General features: G+C 51.0%; 1 protein-coding gene across 4 annotated transcripts; it reads right to left on the reverse strand.

Annotated features, from left to right (window-relative positions):
• Positions 1–1,574: 1,574 nt before the first annotated feature.
• On the reverse strand, positions 1,575–12,547 carry Polm (polymerase (DNA directed), mu). 4 transcript variants are annotated; one of them, NM_017401.2, is made up of 11 exons: positions 11,276–11,731; positions 9,909–10,089; positions 9,416–9,514; positions 9,131–9,301; positions 8,457–8,528; positions 5,375–5,495; positions 3,783–3,915; positions 3,541–3,643; positions 3,192–3,440; positions 3,026–3,109; positions 1,575–2,830 (listed from the first exon to the last, which is right to left on the reverse strand). In NM_017401.2, the coding sequence occupies exons 1-11, from the start codon at positions 11,464–11,466 to the stop codon at positions 2,744–2,746; spliced, it is 1,491 nt and encodes a 496-aa protein (NP_059097.2). In that variant the 5' UTR covers positions 11,467–11,731; the 3' UTR covers positions 1,575–2,743. The 4 variants fall into 4 exon arrangements, with proteins under 4 accessions (NP_059097.2, XP_006514821.1, XP_030102018.1 ...); XM_006514758.3 differs by having other exon boundaries at positions 9,131–9,230; positions 9,344–9,514; positions 11,276–11,725; XM_030246158.1 differs by lacking the exon at positions 9,909–10,089 and having other exon boundaries at positions 11,276–11,532.
• Between the last annotated feature and the right edge of the window lie 553 nt (positions 12,548–13,100).

Below are 13,100 nucleotides of genomic sequence, written 5' to 3' on the forward strand. Positions count from 1 at the left end.
AGCCTCTTTCCGGGCTGTGGTGGTTTGAATGAAAATGCCCCCCATAGGCCCATAGGGAGTGGCACTATTAGAAGGTGTGGCCTTGTTGGAGGAAGTGTGTCACCGTGGGTGAGGCCTTCAAGATTTCACTGCTCCAGCCAAGCCCAGTGTCACTTTCTCTTCTGGCTGCCTGTCACTCAGCTGCCTCTCCAGCATCACATTTGCCTGTGTGCCACCATGTTTCCCACCATGATGATAATGGACTAAACCTCTGAACTGTAGCTCATCCCCAATTATTTTCCTGTTTAAGAGTTGCCATGAGCCAGGCGTGGTGGTGCACGCCTTTAATCCCAGCACTCGGGAGGCAGAGGCAGGCGGATTTCTGAGTTCGAGGCCAACCTGGTCTACAGAGTGAGTTCCAGGACAGCCAGGGCTACACAGAGAAACCCTGTCTTGAAAAACCAAAAAAAAAAAAAAAAAAAAAAAAAGAGTTGCCATGGGCCATGGTCATGGTGTCTCATCACAGCCATGGAAACCCTGCTAAGACATTATCATTGCCCAGCGGGCCCATGAACAAAGTGGTCATGGTGGCAGAGATGGGCTCAACAATGTGGATTCAGCCGCTGCTGAATGCCAGACCTGCCAACAGCTGAGAAAAACACTGAGCCTCAGATGTGGCACCATTCCCCTGGGGCAGGCCAGCAACCTGGTGGCAGATGACTACATTGGGCCACTTCCAGCGTGTGATGCTTCTGCTAAAGCTACTCATAGATTTATGTGCCTTACCCACCACCATGGTATCCACACAGTATCATATGTGCCTTACCCACCACCATGGTATCCACACAGTATCATATGTGTCTTACCCACCACCATGGTATCCACATAGTATCATATGTGCCTTACCCACCACCATGGTATCCACACAGTATTGCTTCAAGGAACTTACTTCACAACCAGAGAAGTGGGACAATGAGCCCATGATCTCAGAATCCCCTGGTCTTACCATGTTCCCCACCATCCTGAAGCAGCCACTTGATAAAAATATGGAATGGCCTTTTGAAGACACAGTTACAGCACCAACTAGGTGGCAGCAGCATGGAGGGCTGGGGCAGAGTTCTTCAGAAGGCAGTATATGCTTTGAATCAGCATCCAATATATGGTACAGTTTCCACCATACCCAGGATCCAAGGGGTGGAGAAGAGAATAGTTCTACTCACTATCACCCTTAGTGACCCACTAGGAAAATTTTTCTTCCTGTTCCCATGGCCTTAAGTTCTATTGACCTAGAAGTTTTGGTTCCAGGCTGATGAGATGGCTCAGTGAGTAAGAGCACTGACTGCTCTTCCAAAGGTCCTGAGTTCAAATCCCAGCAACCACATGGTGGCTCACAACCATCCGTAATGAGATGCCCAACTGCTTCTTGGTCATGATGTTTGTGCAGGAATAGAAACCCTAACACACTTGGGTAAGGAAACTGTCACTATAACAGTATAAGACAAAGTTCTGGGGGACAGAGCTGTTGTGTCCTGAAGGTGGCAGAAGTAGCCATTCTCTGTGTGTGCATGTGTGTGTTAAAACTTGTAAAACTATAATCCAAAAAAATAATCCACTTTATTGAATGTTAATTTTAAAAATACTTGTTAATCTGCTGACTGATCTAGGAGGCCCGCATCTGTCAGGCCCTGAAGGAGGCAGGGACAGTGGGCACTAAGTGTACAGGAAGGAAAGGGACTTTATAGGTCTCGACACTTGGAGATACAAAGACACTGTGACACTTTAGTGCTTCCAGCCCAGAGAAGGTGAAGAAGTTGGTCACAAAGAGCTGGGAAACAGGGACCAGGAGTGAACTGGGTAAGTGGGGGAAGGCTTATCTGGAGGGGTACAGCTGAGACTGGAAGAGATAACAGAAACACCAGAGTCACAGGGCCTGCCTGAGGACTGCAGGGTCACAGGCCTGCATAAGGATTGCAGGTTCGAAACTGCTGCAGGGCAGTTAGACGTGGCAGAGCAGAGGAGCAGGACCAGGGACCACGCAGCTCACAATCTCAGGATAAGAAGGAAGAGCGCTCTGCTGCTGCCCACTGATGCTGCTGAGCTACAGTCTCTGTGCTAGGAAACCAGCCTTCCCAGAAGGTACTGCAGGGGCTGAGGCTGCACAGGAGATTGTGGGTAGGCAGGCCCGGCTTAGCCTAGGCTGGAATGCGGGGGATTGGTAGCTACAGAGAGAGGACACATGTGGGGCCGATTCTGGAGATGAGCTGCTTATGAAGTCTGGTACAGGTACCCATGTCTTCGGGTGGTGGTGCCAACAGCACCAGCACTGGAGGTTGCTGTCCTGGGCCACCTCCTACTGCAGCAGGCACTCAGGCGTCTTACTTCTGCACAACACCTCACTGCTGGAATGACACTTCCCATATCAAGCCCAGGGCGGGAACATAGGTCTCTCTTTTCTGGCACGCAGAACGGAGTACTCTGCAGCAGACACAGCAACCACAGCTGGCCCAGAACCAAGACTTCAGGCTCTGACATAGGTCCGTGATGTATGAACTGCTAAAGGCCCCTGACTGCGAGGTGTGTGGAGGTTGAAAGCTGAGTTGACTCGGGGTCACACTCTACTAATGTCCCAGGAGGTGAAAACTCCATTTGCACAGGTGAGGCCATGGGGTGGCAGTGTTCCTGTCTAGAAACATTCCTGGTCAAGCAAGAGGCAGCCCCTCATTTTTGTATGGATGGGTGTGGCAGCCCACAGGCATTTCTCAGTTCAGGCATTTCTCTGCTCTGGAGGAAGGTACTTGAGGCCCAGGAGTCTGAAAACATCTTCCTCAGAAGTTGCATGGAAAACTCTCTTCTGCAAGGGACGAGAGCGTTAGTGGCTGGGGCCCAGGCCATGCTACCATGCAGCAGAGCTGGGGCCAGGCCATGCTATTGTGCACAGTGTGGCTGGAACCATGTCATGCTGCCTGGCGGTGTACACCGAACTTGAGGTTGTGGACTAGGTTTGGGTTATGGAAACTGTTTCTTACCCTAGTTCCCAGAGACTTACCTGCTCAGGATCAAACAGCCCATGGCTGTTAAGCCACAGCCCCTTCTCTTGACGGCTGAACCGCCGTAGCTCCCGCTCAAAGAACTGAGGAGAGAGGGAAGGGACAGCTTCCTTTAGCAGGGTTGGCCCACCACAGTCCCGGCCCGGAAAGGAACACATGACTTACCTGGGAGCCAGTCCAGCCCAGAAGGGCAAAGGGGAACTGGCTGCTGGGCGTGACCACAAGATCTACCCTCACAGCTTTCCAAGTTGGGCAGGGAGGCAGGGCCCCCGCTAAAGCTGCCTGTTGGGGTTGTGGCAAACCCAAGATGCAGAAACTCCTCTCAAAAGCATCCATGGTGGAGCTCCGCTGCCGCAGGTTGTGGGCTGAGTCTGCCAAATGGCTGCGGTGGTACTGGTGATACAGGACGAGTCCCTGGGAGAGGGGAGGCAGGTGTGGCCTGGCTTGCTATGGTTCTGGGAGGGCAGAAGGCTGGTCAGTGGTCACTCATGGACAGGCTGCTGGAGGCCCTCACCTGGCTCTGTAGGCAGCTCATCACTTTGGGCAGCAGCCCTACTTCTTGCCCCTCCTCTGGGTGGGTGATAAGGAAGTCTACATCATGGCCTTGTAACTTCCCCCTGAAAGAGACAGTTTGATTCTCAGCACAAAGCCATGTTCTTTTAAGTGAGAGGAAAGGCCACCTCAGTGTCCAGAACTCGAGTCCCTCCCTTAGGAAGGAGCCTGGAGTATCTCAGAAGGTACGGTGGGCCCCCTTACCTTCGGAAACCGCCAGTCAGTGTGACAGTGGCTCCGGGCAGGGTCTGTCTCACAGCTGCCTCTATCAACTGCTGCAGAGCCTCGGCATCAGCTCGCCTAACTGGAGTGCTCAGGTCCTGGTAATATTGGAGCCCTGTGGGCAGCAAGCCTTTGTTCCCCGGAGTCCTCCCCCCACCCCCACCCCCCCACCCCAGCACACAGAGCCACCACAGCCAGGTGGCTGTAGGGAAGGCAGAGACACAGAGGGAAAGATTGGGGCCAGAGCAGAGTGATACCCTACTAATGACCTACTTCTCCTTTTAAACTCAATTTCTTTTTTTTTCGAGACAGGGTTTCTCTGTGTAGCCCTGGCTGTCCTGGAACTCACTCTGTAGACCAGGCTGGCCTCGAACTCAGAAATTTGCCTGCCTCTGCCTCCCAAGTGCTGGAAATAAAGGCATGTAACACCACGTCTGACTTAAATTCAAATTCTTATTTTGAGATAACTGTAGATTCACATGCAAATGAAGAAAACAAGATCCCCTCCTCAACTCTCCCACTAACATAGGATCTTATAAAACTCCAGTGAGTGAGTTTGAGACCAGCATGGTCTATATATAGAGTTTCAGGCCATCCAGGGCTACATACCAGAGGGCTGGGGCAGAGTTTGTTAACATGTGCCTTATAAGGCCTTAGCTTCAATCCCCAACAGTACAACAAGACAAACAAAAACTTCTTTCACAAAACTACATGAGACAATGAAACTAATGCAGGCAAGATGTAGCCAGCCCTTTGAAGGTTGCAGATTCTCCAGATTAATGCAATGCAAGTGAGATGTGGAAAAAAGACGGGAAGAAGTTGGGGTACCGCAAGTCACCTCTCCTTTGGCCTACTCTGTCTCTTGCCTGCCAAAGGGACACCACTAAGGAGGCTCAAGCACGAGGAATGGCAAACCTAGCACACAGCAAGCTCTTAGTAAAGGCTGCTGCCCATACTGTCTACCTTGCTGGGGGAGAGGCAACTGAAGCAGGAGCACCCTGGGGAGGCCACCAGCAGGCCCTGGTACCTTTCAGCCAAGCTCACCGGCTCAAGCCAGCAGGCTACACAGACAGCGTGTGTGCTCATCACTCGCCAGCCTCCGGAGGCACTTAGGAATTCCACCTTATCATTTCTCTGTGTTTCTCAGAGAAGGTAACCTCGACTCAGAGAGGTTAGTCTTGAAGCCATGGTTACATACTTAGCACGTGGAGGAGTGGACTCAGCCCAAGGTTTCTGTTATTTCCACTCAGGTGGCGCCCACACCAAAAAACCACATACATCAGACACCACATTGGACAGGTAGCCCAGACCAAAGCTGTCCCTAACACAAACTGAAATCAAACAGGAAGAAACATGAGGTCAGGATGCCAGGGCAGTGCTGTGACAACACTCGCTGAGAAAGGCTCATGGCCAACCCTGGGTCCAGGCAGGAAGCCACAGGGGGCCCCTCGCATGGCTACCAGGATTCCTCTGCACCAACTGCTGCCCCGCACTCAGGCAATTAGCGTGTTCCACACTAAAGCTAAGGGCTTCATTGTGTAGCTTCCAGGGCTAGGCAGCTTTGGGAAGTTCACCTGCTTTCTGCTGCTGTGTCAGTCTCTGGGGCTGCTCTCTGAGCTCATCCAGGGTTCGTAGTCCTTCCTGGTACCACCGGTTGGCAGTCTTCACCCCAACCCCGAAGACCTGGGTGAAGAGCTATGTGGAAGAAGGAACGGATGGGTCAGGAGCAAAATCCACAGAACGATGCCCCTGACTGAGAGTGTTGTCTTCATGCAATGCCACAGGACAAGGACTCAATCCTGGCCAACTAGGGACAGCATATTTCTGCTGCCCAACTACCAAAAAACTTCAGTAAGCTCTCTCTTTATCACTTTATAAACACACAGGCCCAGCCTGTGCTTACAATAGACCCCAAAGAGTTACTCTAATATACAGGCTCGCCAGGTTCTTAGTTTCCTGGGAAAACCTACCACAACTGGAGCTTTTTTACTTGTGCTTCTCTTCAACACCAAAACCAAGGAAGAGTGAACAAAGATGTGGTTTCAAGAGAAACACTGGAGGCCTGGCCAGTATCTACCCCAGCAGGTTGTTCTCACATTCAAATGCCAACTGGTCCATGGAGTCCTGGACTAGCATGTTGCCAGCCTTGAGCCAACCACCTAGAGACTCTTGAATGAGACTAAGGGCAGCCCCCATAGCAGTGAAGGTTATACACACAGTCCAAACCCTTTTGTGGCTACATCTCCTAGCAGTGGCTATTACAGATGCGTGTCAAGAAGATGGAGACCAGGTGTGGCTGTGCATGCCTGTAATCCCAGGATGTAGGAGACAGACGTAAGAAGAGCTCGAATTCCAAGGCAGCCTTGAACTCTAAGCAAGACCCCGATCACAAACAAACAAAACGAAGCTGCCATGTGGATGAGAAAAAGAGCTCTCAGCCCTGCCCTTCCTGGGCATTTCTCAGCCGCTTCCCTGACTCTGAACTCACAGTGTAAAACAGTCAATAGAACCTGGCTTTCAAAATCTGGTACTAGCTGACTAAAGTGGTGACACCTTTAATCTCCAGCATTTGGGAGGCAGAGGCAGACAGATCTCTGACTTTGAGGCAAGCCTGGTCTATAGAGTGAGTCCCAGGCTACACAGAGAAACCCTGTCTTGAAAAACAAAAACAAAACAAAAATCTGAATCTAGGGCTGGAGAGATGACTGACTCAGCAATTATCATCAAGTATTATTCACGCCAAGGACCCAAGTTCAAATCCCAGCACCATGTCAGGTAGATTACAACTGCCTCTATTTCCAGGGGATCTGTCACCTGGGCCCACCTCACTCAGCACCTATGCATGCATATATGTAATTTAAAGAATGAACCTACAAAAAAAATCTGGCATTTGAATATGGCAGTGCATTCTGCTATCTCAACATTTGGGAGGTCAAAGCAGGAGGAAGGTGGCCTCAGCTACAGAATGTGGTCCAGCCCAACCTGGACCTGTGAGACACAGTCCACCAAAACCAAAACCAACCCCTGCAAGCTCTCCTCTACACTCCACAAGTGTGCCATGGTGTGCTTTCCCCCAGATAAAGAAACAAACCAGGTTTTAAAACTTAAATCTAAAAATGAGTAAAGCACTAAGAAAACAAGTCTATTATTTGTTTTTAAAAGTGGGTGGGGGGAGGGCTGGAGAGATGGCTCAGCGGTTAAGAGCACTGACTGCTCTTCCGAAGGCCCTGAGTTCAATTCCCAGCAACCACATGGTAGCTCACAACCATCCGTAATGAGATCTGACGCCCTCTTCTGGTGTGTCTGAAGACAGCTACAGTGTACTTACATATAATAAATAAATAAATCTTTTTTTTTTAAAGTGGGTGGGGGGAAAAGTGGGCGGGCATCAAACTTATAATCTCAGCACTGGAGGCAGAGGCAGGCCCCTTGCTTTTAATTGGAGGCCACTCTCAGCTTCAGTAATGAGATGTCTCAACCCCCTACCCTGAAAAGCAAGTAAGCAAACCAACAAACAAAACCTTCTAATTACTGGAATAATTTTCTGCTGGCATGGATGTTTTCTAGACTTTGGGGTGCCCGGGAAGCAGAATGGCGAGGAGACACCTCCAACATCTTCTAGTGCTGATCTCTCTTCTGCCCAGAAAACCCTCTATGGGGCTGGGGCAAGGTCACCTCAGCTCGAGCCCCATGCCTGATCTACCCAGCATGGCCACAGCCAGGCCTCTTGGCTAGAGGACTCTCTACCAAGTCCTCCCTGCCACTCTGACAGTACAGTGTCCCACAATACCACAAGCCTCACCCTCCCAGGAGGCCACACATCACTGCCACAAATCTCAGGCCACTGACCTGACAATCTCCAGCTACAAAAGGAGAGGCAGAGGTGTCTGGGCAGATAAAAGCAAGGCACCCACCCAGATGGCTTCCATATCCGGCTGGCAGAGAGTAGGCACGGGTGCAAGTGCAGCACAGATGCAGGCAGGCCCACAGCACTGACGATGATACCCGAGGCCAGGGATGGCACCATGAAGGTGACAGTAGTATGCACGTGCTCATGCGCATGTACGTGCTCTGTACGTATGGGTGCATGCAGGCCCGCGGCACTGATGATGATACCAGAGACCAGAGATGGCACCATGAAGGTGACTGTAGCATGCGCATGTACGCGCATGCACACACACAAATCCTAGTTTGCTCAGTGTGCTCTTTTTCACTTTCATTTTTATTTTGTTGATGATGGTTTTTGTCTTTTGAGACAGGGTTTCTTTTTGTAGCCCTGGCTGTCCTGGAACTCACTCTGTAGATCAGGCTGGCTTCAGAACTCACAAAGATCCGCCTGCCTCTGTACCCCCTAGTGCTGGGAATTAAAGGCCTGTTCCATCACCGCCAGGCTCAGTGAGCCCTTTAATACATTCGAGAATATTCCATAAAAAAAAATACAGAAGGTGCTGAGTGATGTAGAAATTTCCCTACGCTCAAAACAGGCCCTGTCTGCACGTCTCCATCTGGCAACCTCCTGCCTATCAGGTGTCAGTTTAGCTGCCATTCCTTAGTGACCGTCTATGACCCCAGGGCCGGGCAAAAAGGCCTTTGCTGGCTGCTTGCTCGTGTGGGTTATGCAGTGAACCCGTGTCTTGTCCCCTCCCCATCACGCACCTTCATGGTCTGGTACCTTTCTGAGCAACGGACTTGTTTCACTTCTTCACATGTTCCATGCTCCAGCAGCTCCTGGGACAGAAACAAAACAAAACTCTGAGCCCAAGGCAGAGTTCCCTCCGTACCCTGCAAAGAGAGGCTCTGTAGTGTTAGGGACCAGCAGGACTTGGAAACTGAGACTGTGCCCAGGGAGGTCACCAAAGCTTTAAGGCACAGCTGGTGTGGCAGGGATGCCAGCTATAAAGCCTTTCAGGGTCAGAGGTATGGTTCACTCATCATACACGGCCCAGGATAGACCAACGTTTCCCTTTAGAAACATGTATGTCTTCATCTGAAAGCAGCTTTTGCCACTATAGGTTCTTCAGGAAAAAGTATCCAAAAGGCTGTTTCGATGTTGGGCCCTCAAAAACCACTCCAGGATGCTTTCTGACTACCCCAAACATCCTAACGATGACGTGAATGCCTGCAGCAACCTCTACTGAGTCACTCATTCGCCCTAGGGCAGGGGAACAACCCACACACTAGGAATCTGTACTGACGGTGACTCACTGTGGCCCTCATAGCAGCTTCCTATGCACACCCATATTGTCAGACTGGGCTCTGAACCAAGTCTCCTGCTATTCCACCGGGCCCAGGACACCCCACTCGCCCCACTCACCTTGACAAGCACCTACCTGGATTACTCTAGTGGAATGTTCTCCAAAGTAGGGCAGCCCATGCAGCTGGCTCAAAGATGCAACAGGGCAGGGCAGGGACTTGAGCACCGAGGCCGCTCTGGAGAAGGAGAGAAGACGGCCCTCGTTGGCTTCGAAGCCCGCTGCCTCCGCTAGCGTCTCCAGAGCCTCCTGGGGGCGGGGGGGGGGGGGCTTGGTTATGGGATAAGGTACCTTGCCAGATAGCAACCAGCTCTACCCATGTCCCGCTCTCTGGGTGAGGATCTGCTCATAGATGCAGCTTACTGAGAGGAGAGTGTTATGGTGTGTGAGAGGTGAGGGGCGCTGACAGGCATAAGCTGGCATCGACGCTGAGACTGGGGGCTCCTTCCTGGGCTCAGCTACCTGCAAAAAAAAAGGGGGGGGCAAGGCACGGGTCATCCTGAAATGGCAGCACTGGCATGTACTCTGCCCCTAACTCTACATATGTGGGCTAGGGATGGGGGTCTCAAAAGGGAGGGAGCTTGCCTCCTGTCTTCTAGCAGCCTGGCTCCAGAGCATCCCAAGGACAGACTCAAGTTCATCCCAAGTACTCACTAAGGAAGAAACTAATTATACTAAAAGTACGTCCCAAATGGTTAGACCAGAAGGTGGGATGGCCCAGCCCCCAAGTCCCTGTTGGGGTCTCTATTGCTTTCCCAGGGCCCCCTGCAGTCTTGGGAGAGTCCTCACTCCCTACCTCCTCCTGAGGACACCAAGGACCTGCTATTATGTCATCTGTCTCAGCTCACTAGCTCACCTCCAGGTGGTGCCGGCCCTCCTCAGGGACAGGCTGCCCAGCTGCCATGCTTTCTGTAAACCAGCTAATATCTAGCAGAGCTGGCTGTGGGCAGCCTGTGGGGAGAGCATCCATGTTCTTCTGCCAGCAGATGGCCTCCTTGGCTGAGGTCCCTTCCATCACCACATGTGTCACCTTTGAGCTGGAAGGAGAATGAAACCCAGGGCCCTTGCTGTGCTGCTCCTATCCCAAGCCTTTGTTCTTGCACTGTGACAGGCCTCCATTCCTCCAGAAAGCCTTCCCAGCCCCTCCTTGATGGGAGAGCACCTCTCCATTGGTCCAACAGGTTCTTAGCTGCAGCCTCACCCACAAGCCACTTGGGCATGTTACCCGCCACCCTCTGCCTCAGGTGCCTTAGTGGCCAGGGCCAGGTGTTTCTGATCTCAATGCTAATTGCTGTTTAGAGACTTGCTTTGTAGGCCAGGCTAGCCTGGAACTCTAGTACCCTTGTACCAGGACTACAGGTTGGCATACCATTCTGCTAAGATTTTAAGACACAAGAATTTTGCCCTATTTATTCAAACCCCAGTAGGCAGACTCTTGTTGTATGTACTTGGAAAGCATCGTATTTATATTTCCTTTACACTGGGAAAATCCAATGCAGGCCACCTTGTCAGGCTGTGGTAAGAATGTAGAGCCACACGAAATCCAAATTGTTATCTCTACTCTTTTAAGTGTAGTCTTGAGCCGGGCGTGGTGGCGCACGTCTTTAATCCCAGCACTTGGAAGGCAGAGGCAGGCAAATTTCTGAGTTCGAGGCCAGCCTGGTCTACAGAGTGAGTTCCAGGACAGCCAGGGCTACACAGAGAAACCCTGTCTCGAAAAAAAACAAAACAAACAAACAAAAAGAATGTTTCATTTGTGGAGGGAGGAGTTAGTTGCAAACAAACTAGCCAGCTACACGGGCACAGGCTCCTTTAGTCTCCTCAATCTCAGTTACTCCACTGCCCTGGGCATTTTCTCTACTGGAGCTAGTTGGTGACGTCTGCAAACTCAGGACATCTTTGACCGCTGGCTCATTGGAGGGAATGCAGCTAGCAAATATTTCTCACTAACCATTCTTTCTTTTATAGCTCTTTAAGAAGCCTCTGACTCGATGGCATCCTTTCAAAAAGAGGAACTCCGGGTTGGAGACCGTACCGCAACCGCGAAGTACCGAGGCTGGCTTGGAACCCAAAGCCGCAGGTGCTGCTTGCTGTCACAGCTGCGCGCCAGCTCCCGCCCTGGGCCACAGTAAGTCCCTACCCTGGGGTGACGGGCACAATTACACCAGCTCCCGGAGGGGGATGGCATCCCACCACCATCGGGGCCTCCCGGGAGCCGCACACCTGTAAGCATCTAGGACGCGGAAGCCTTTGGACCGCGCCAGGCGGGTGAGGAAGGCCCGGCGGCTGCGGCCCATTCGCGGCTCCGCAAGGTAGATGGCCACATCCGGGAAGCGCACCACCGAGGGCGGCGTGGAAGAGGCTACCGCGCTGTGTGGGGACCCAGCTCGCACTCGCCGTCGCTTCGGAAGCATCTGGGCACCAACTCTGGAAGCACAGGAAGCCGCAGAACGAAGGAAGGCAGGGTCATGAAAGAAGGCGGAAGGAGGAGAGAGGAAGTGGTGTCTGCTCTATGCAAACGAGACGCCCTCTAGGATGCTTTTGGCTTCCCATCGGAAGCCCCAGTTCTATGCAAATAACGCCCGAGGATTCTTATTTGAACTACTCTCATAGAAAGCCCCAGTGGTTTCCCAGACCTTAGAGTAGCCTGGGCCCGTAGGCGGGGCTTCGCCTCGTACTGGGCGGGCACTTTTCTCCTCTCGGGGGCGGAGTCTCGGCCTCTCTTCCTCGCCCCCGAGGGCGGGGTCTCAGGTTATCCTGGCCATATGAGAAGTCCTGGATAACCCTCCACTGCCTCTGCTGGTGACAGAGCGCCCACGCCACTTCCCCTGGGTATGCAGAGGGGAACGGAGTTTGAGTAGTATACATGTGAGCTGGTGGAGGGTGAAAACGTTTTCCAATGTAACGAACAGCATTGGGACAGCTGGCGTTCCATTTGGAAAGTTAAGTCTGCAACCCTATAGGTTGGAACAATAATATGAACTAACCAGTACTCCCAGATCTCATGTCTCTAGCTGCATATGTAGCGGAAGATGGCTTAGTCGGCCATCATTGGGAAGAGAGGCCCCTTGGTCTTGCAAACTTTATATGCCTCAGTACAGGGGAACACCAGGGCCAAGAAGTGGGAGTGAGTGGGTAGGGGAACAGGGCGGGGGAGGGTATAGGGGACTTTCGGGATAGCATTTGAAATGTAAAGTAAGAAAACACCTAATAAAAAATTGGGGAAAAAAAAAAAAAGACTAGATCCCAGTGGAAGTGAACAGAAATGGTTTCTATGTGCCCTTTTTCCCCGATTGAAGAAAAATAATTCCAGTGGCTCTTCATCTGGAACAGCATTATTTATGGATTTTATAGATTAAACTTATTAAAATTCCTTTATAGTTACATTAGGAAGGATTTTGAGTCCTGATTGATACCCTTTGTTCAGTTATTTCACTGGATCTTTTGTCAGAAATGTTCCTATGCCCCATTATGCCATAGTCAAAAAAAAAAAAAAAAAATTGGCCCCCTTACAAACTGCTTAACATTAAGCAGATCTCAGACGGATCAGCAATCATTTAAATCCGAAAAAGAAACCAAAGCTATATTAGTGACACTCGATTTTTTTTAATTTTTAAAAATATTTATTAGATGTATTTATTTTTATTTTCTGTGTCTTCGTGTTTTACTTGCATGTGTAGCTGTACCCCACGTACATGTTTGGTGCCGTCGAGTGAGAATGTTTCAGATCCTTGGAACTTGAGTTAAGAACATTTGTGAGCCGCTGCCCCTGTGAATGCTGGGAATCTAACTCAGGTCCTCAGCAGGAACAAGTGCTCTTAACCAATAAGTCATCTCTCTAGCCCCTTAAAAAAATTTTTTTTTAATTATGTGCTTAATTGTTTTGCCTGAATGCATGCATGTACACCACGTGTATGCCTGGTGCGGGCAGAGATCTTGAACTGCAGTTAAAGATGGCTGGGAACTGAACCTGGGCTCTCTGCAAGAGCAGCAAGTGCTCTTAACTCCCAAGCTATCTCTCCAGCCCCATTGGAAGATTTTTGTGATC

Source organism: Mus musculus, chromosome 11 (genome assembly GCF_000001635.26).
Source record: "Mus musculus strain C57BL/6J chromosome 11, GRCm38.p6 C57BL/6J".
In the NCBI taxonomy this organism is placed as follows: Eukaryota; Metazoa; Chordata; class Mammalia; order Rodentia; family Muridae; genus Mus; species Mus musculus.

Excerpts from the sequence above, each read along its gene's own strand:
- Polm (NM_017401.2), bottom strand. The coding sequence starts at position 11,466 with ATGCTTCCGAAGCGACGGCGAGTGCGAGCTGGGTCCCCACACAGCGCG. Across the intron at positions 10,090-11,275 it reads CGCGTCCTAGATGCTTACAG|CTCAAAGGTGACACATGTGG; the intron begins GTGTGCGGCTCC and ends TTCTCCTTCCAG. Across the intron at positions 3,441-3,540 it reads TGAGCTGCCTACAGAGCCAG|GGACTCGTCCTGTATCACCA; the intron begins GTGAGGGCCTCC and ends CCCCTCTCCCAG.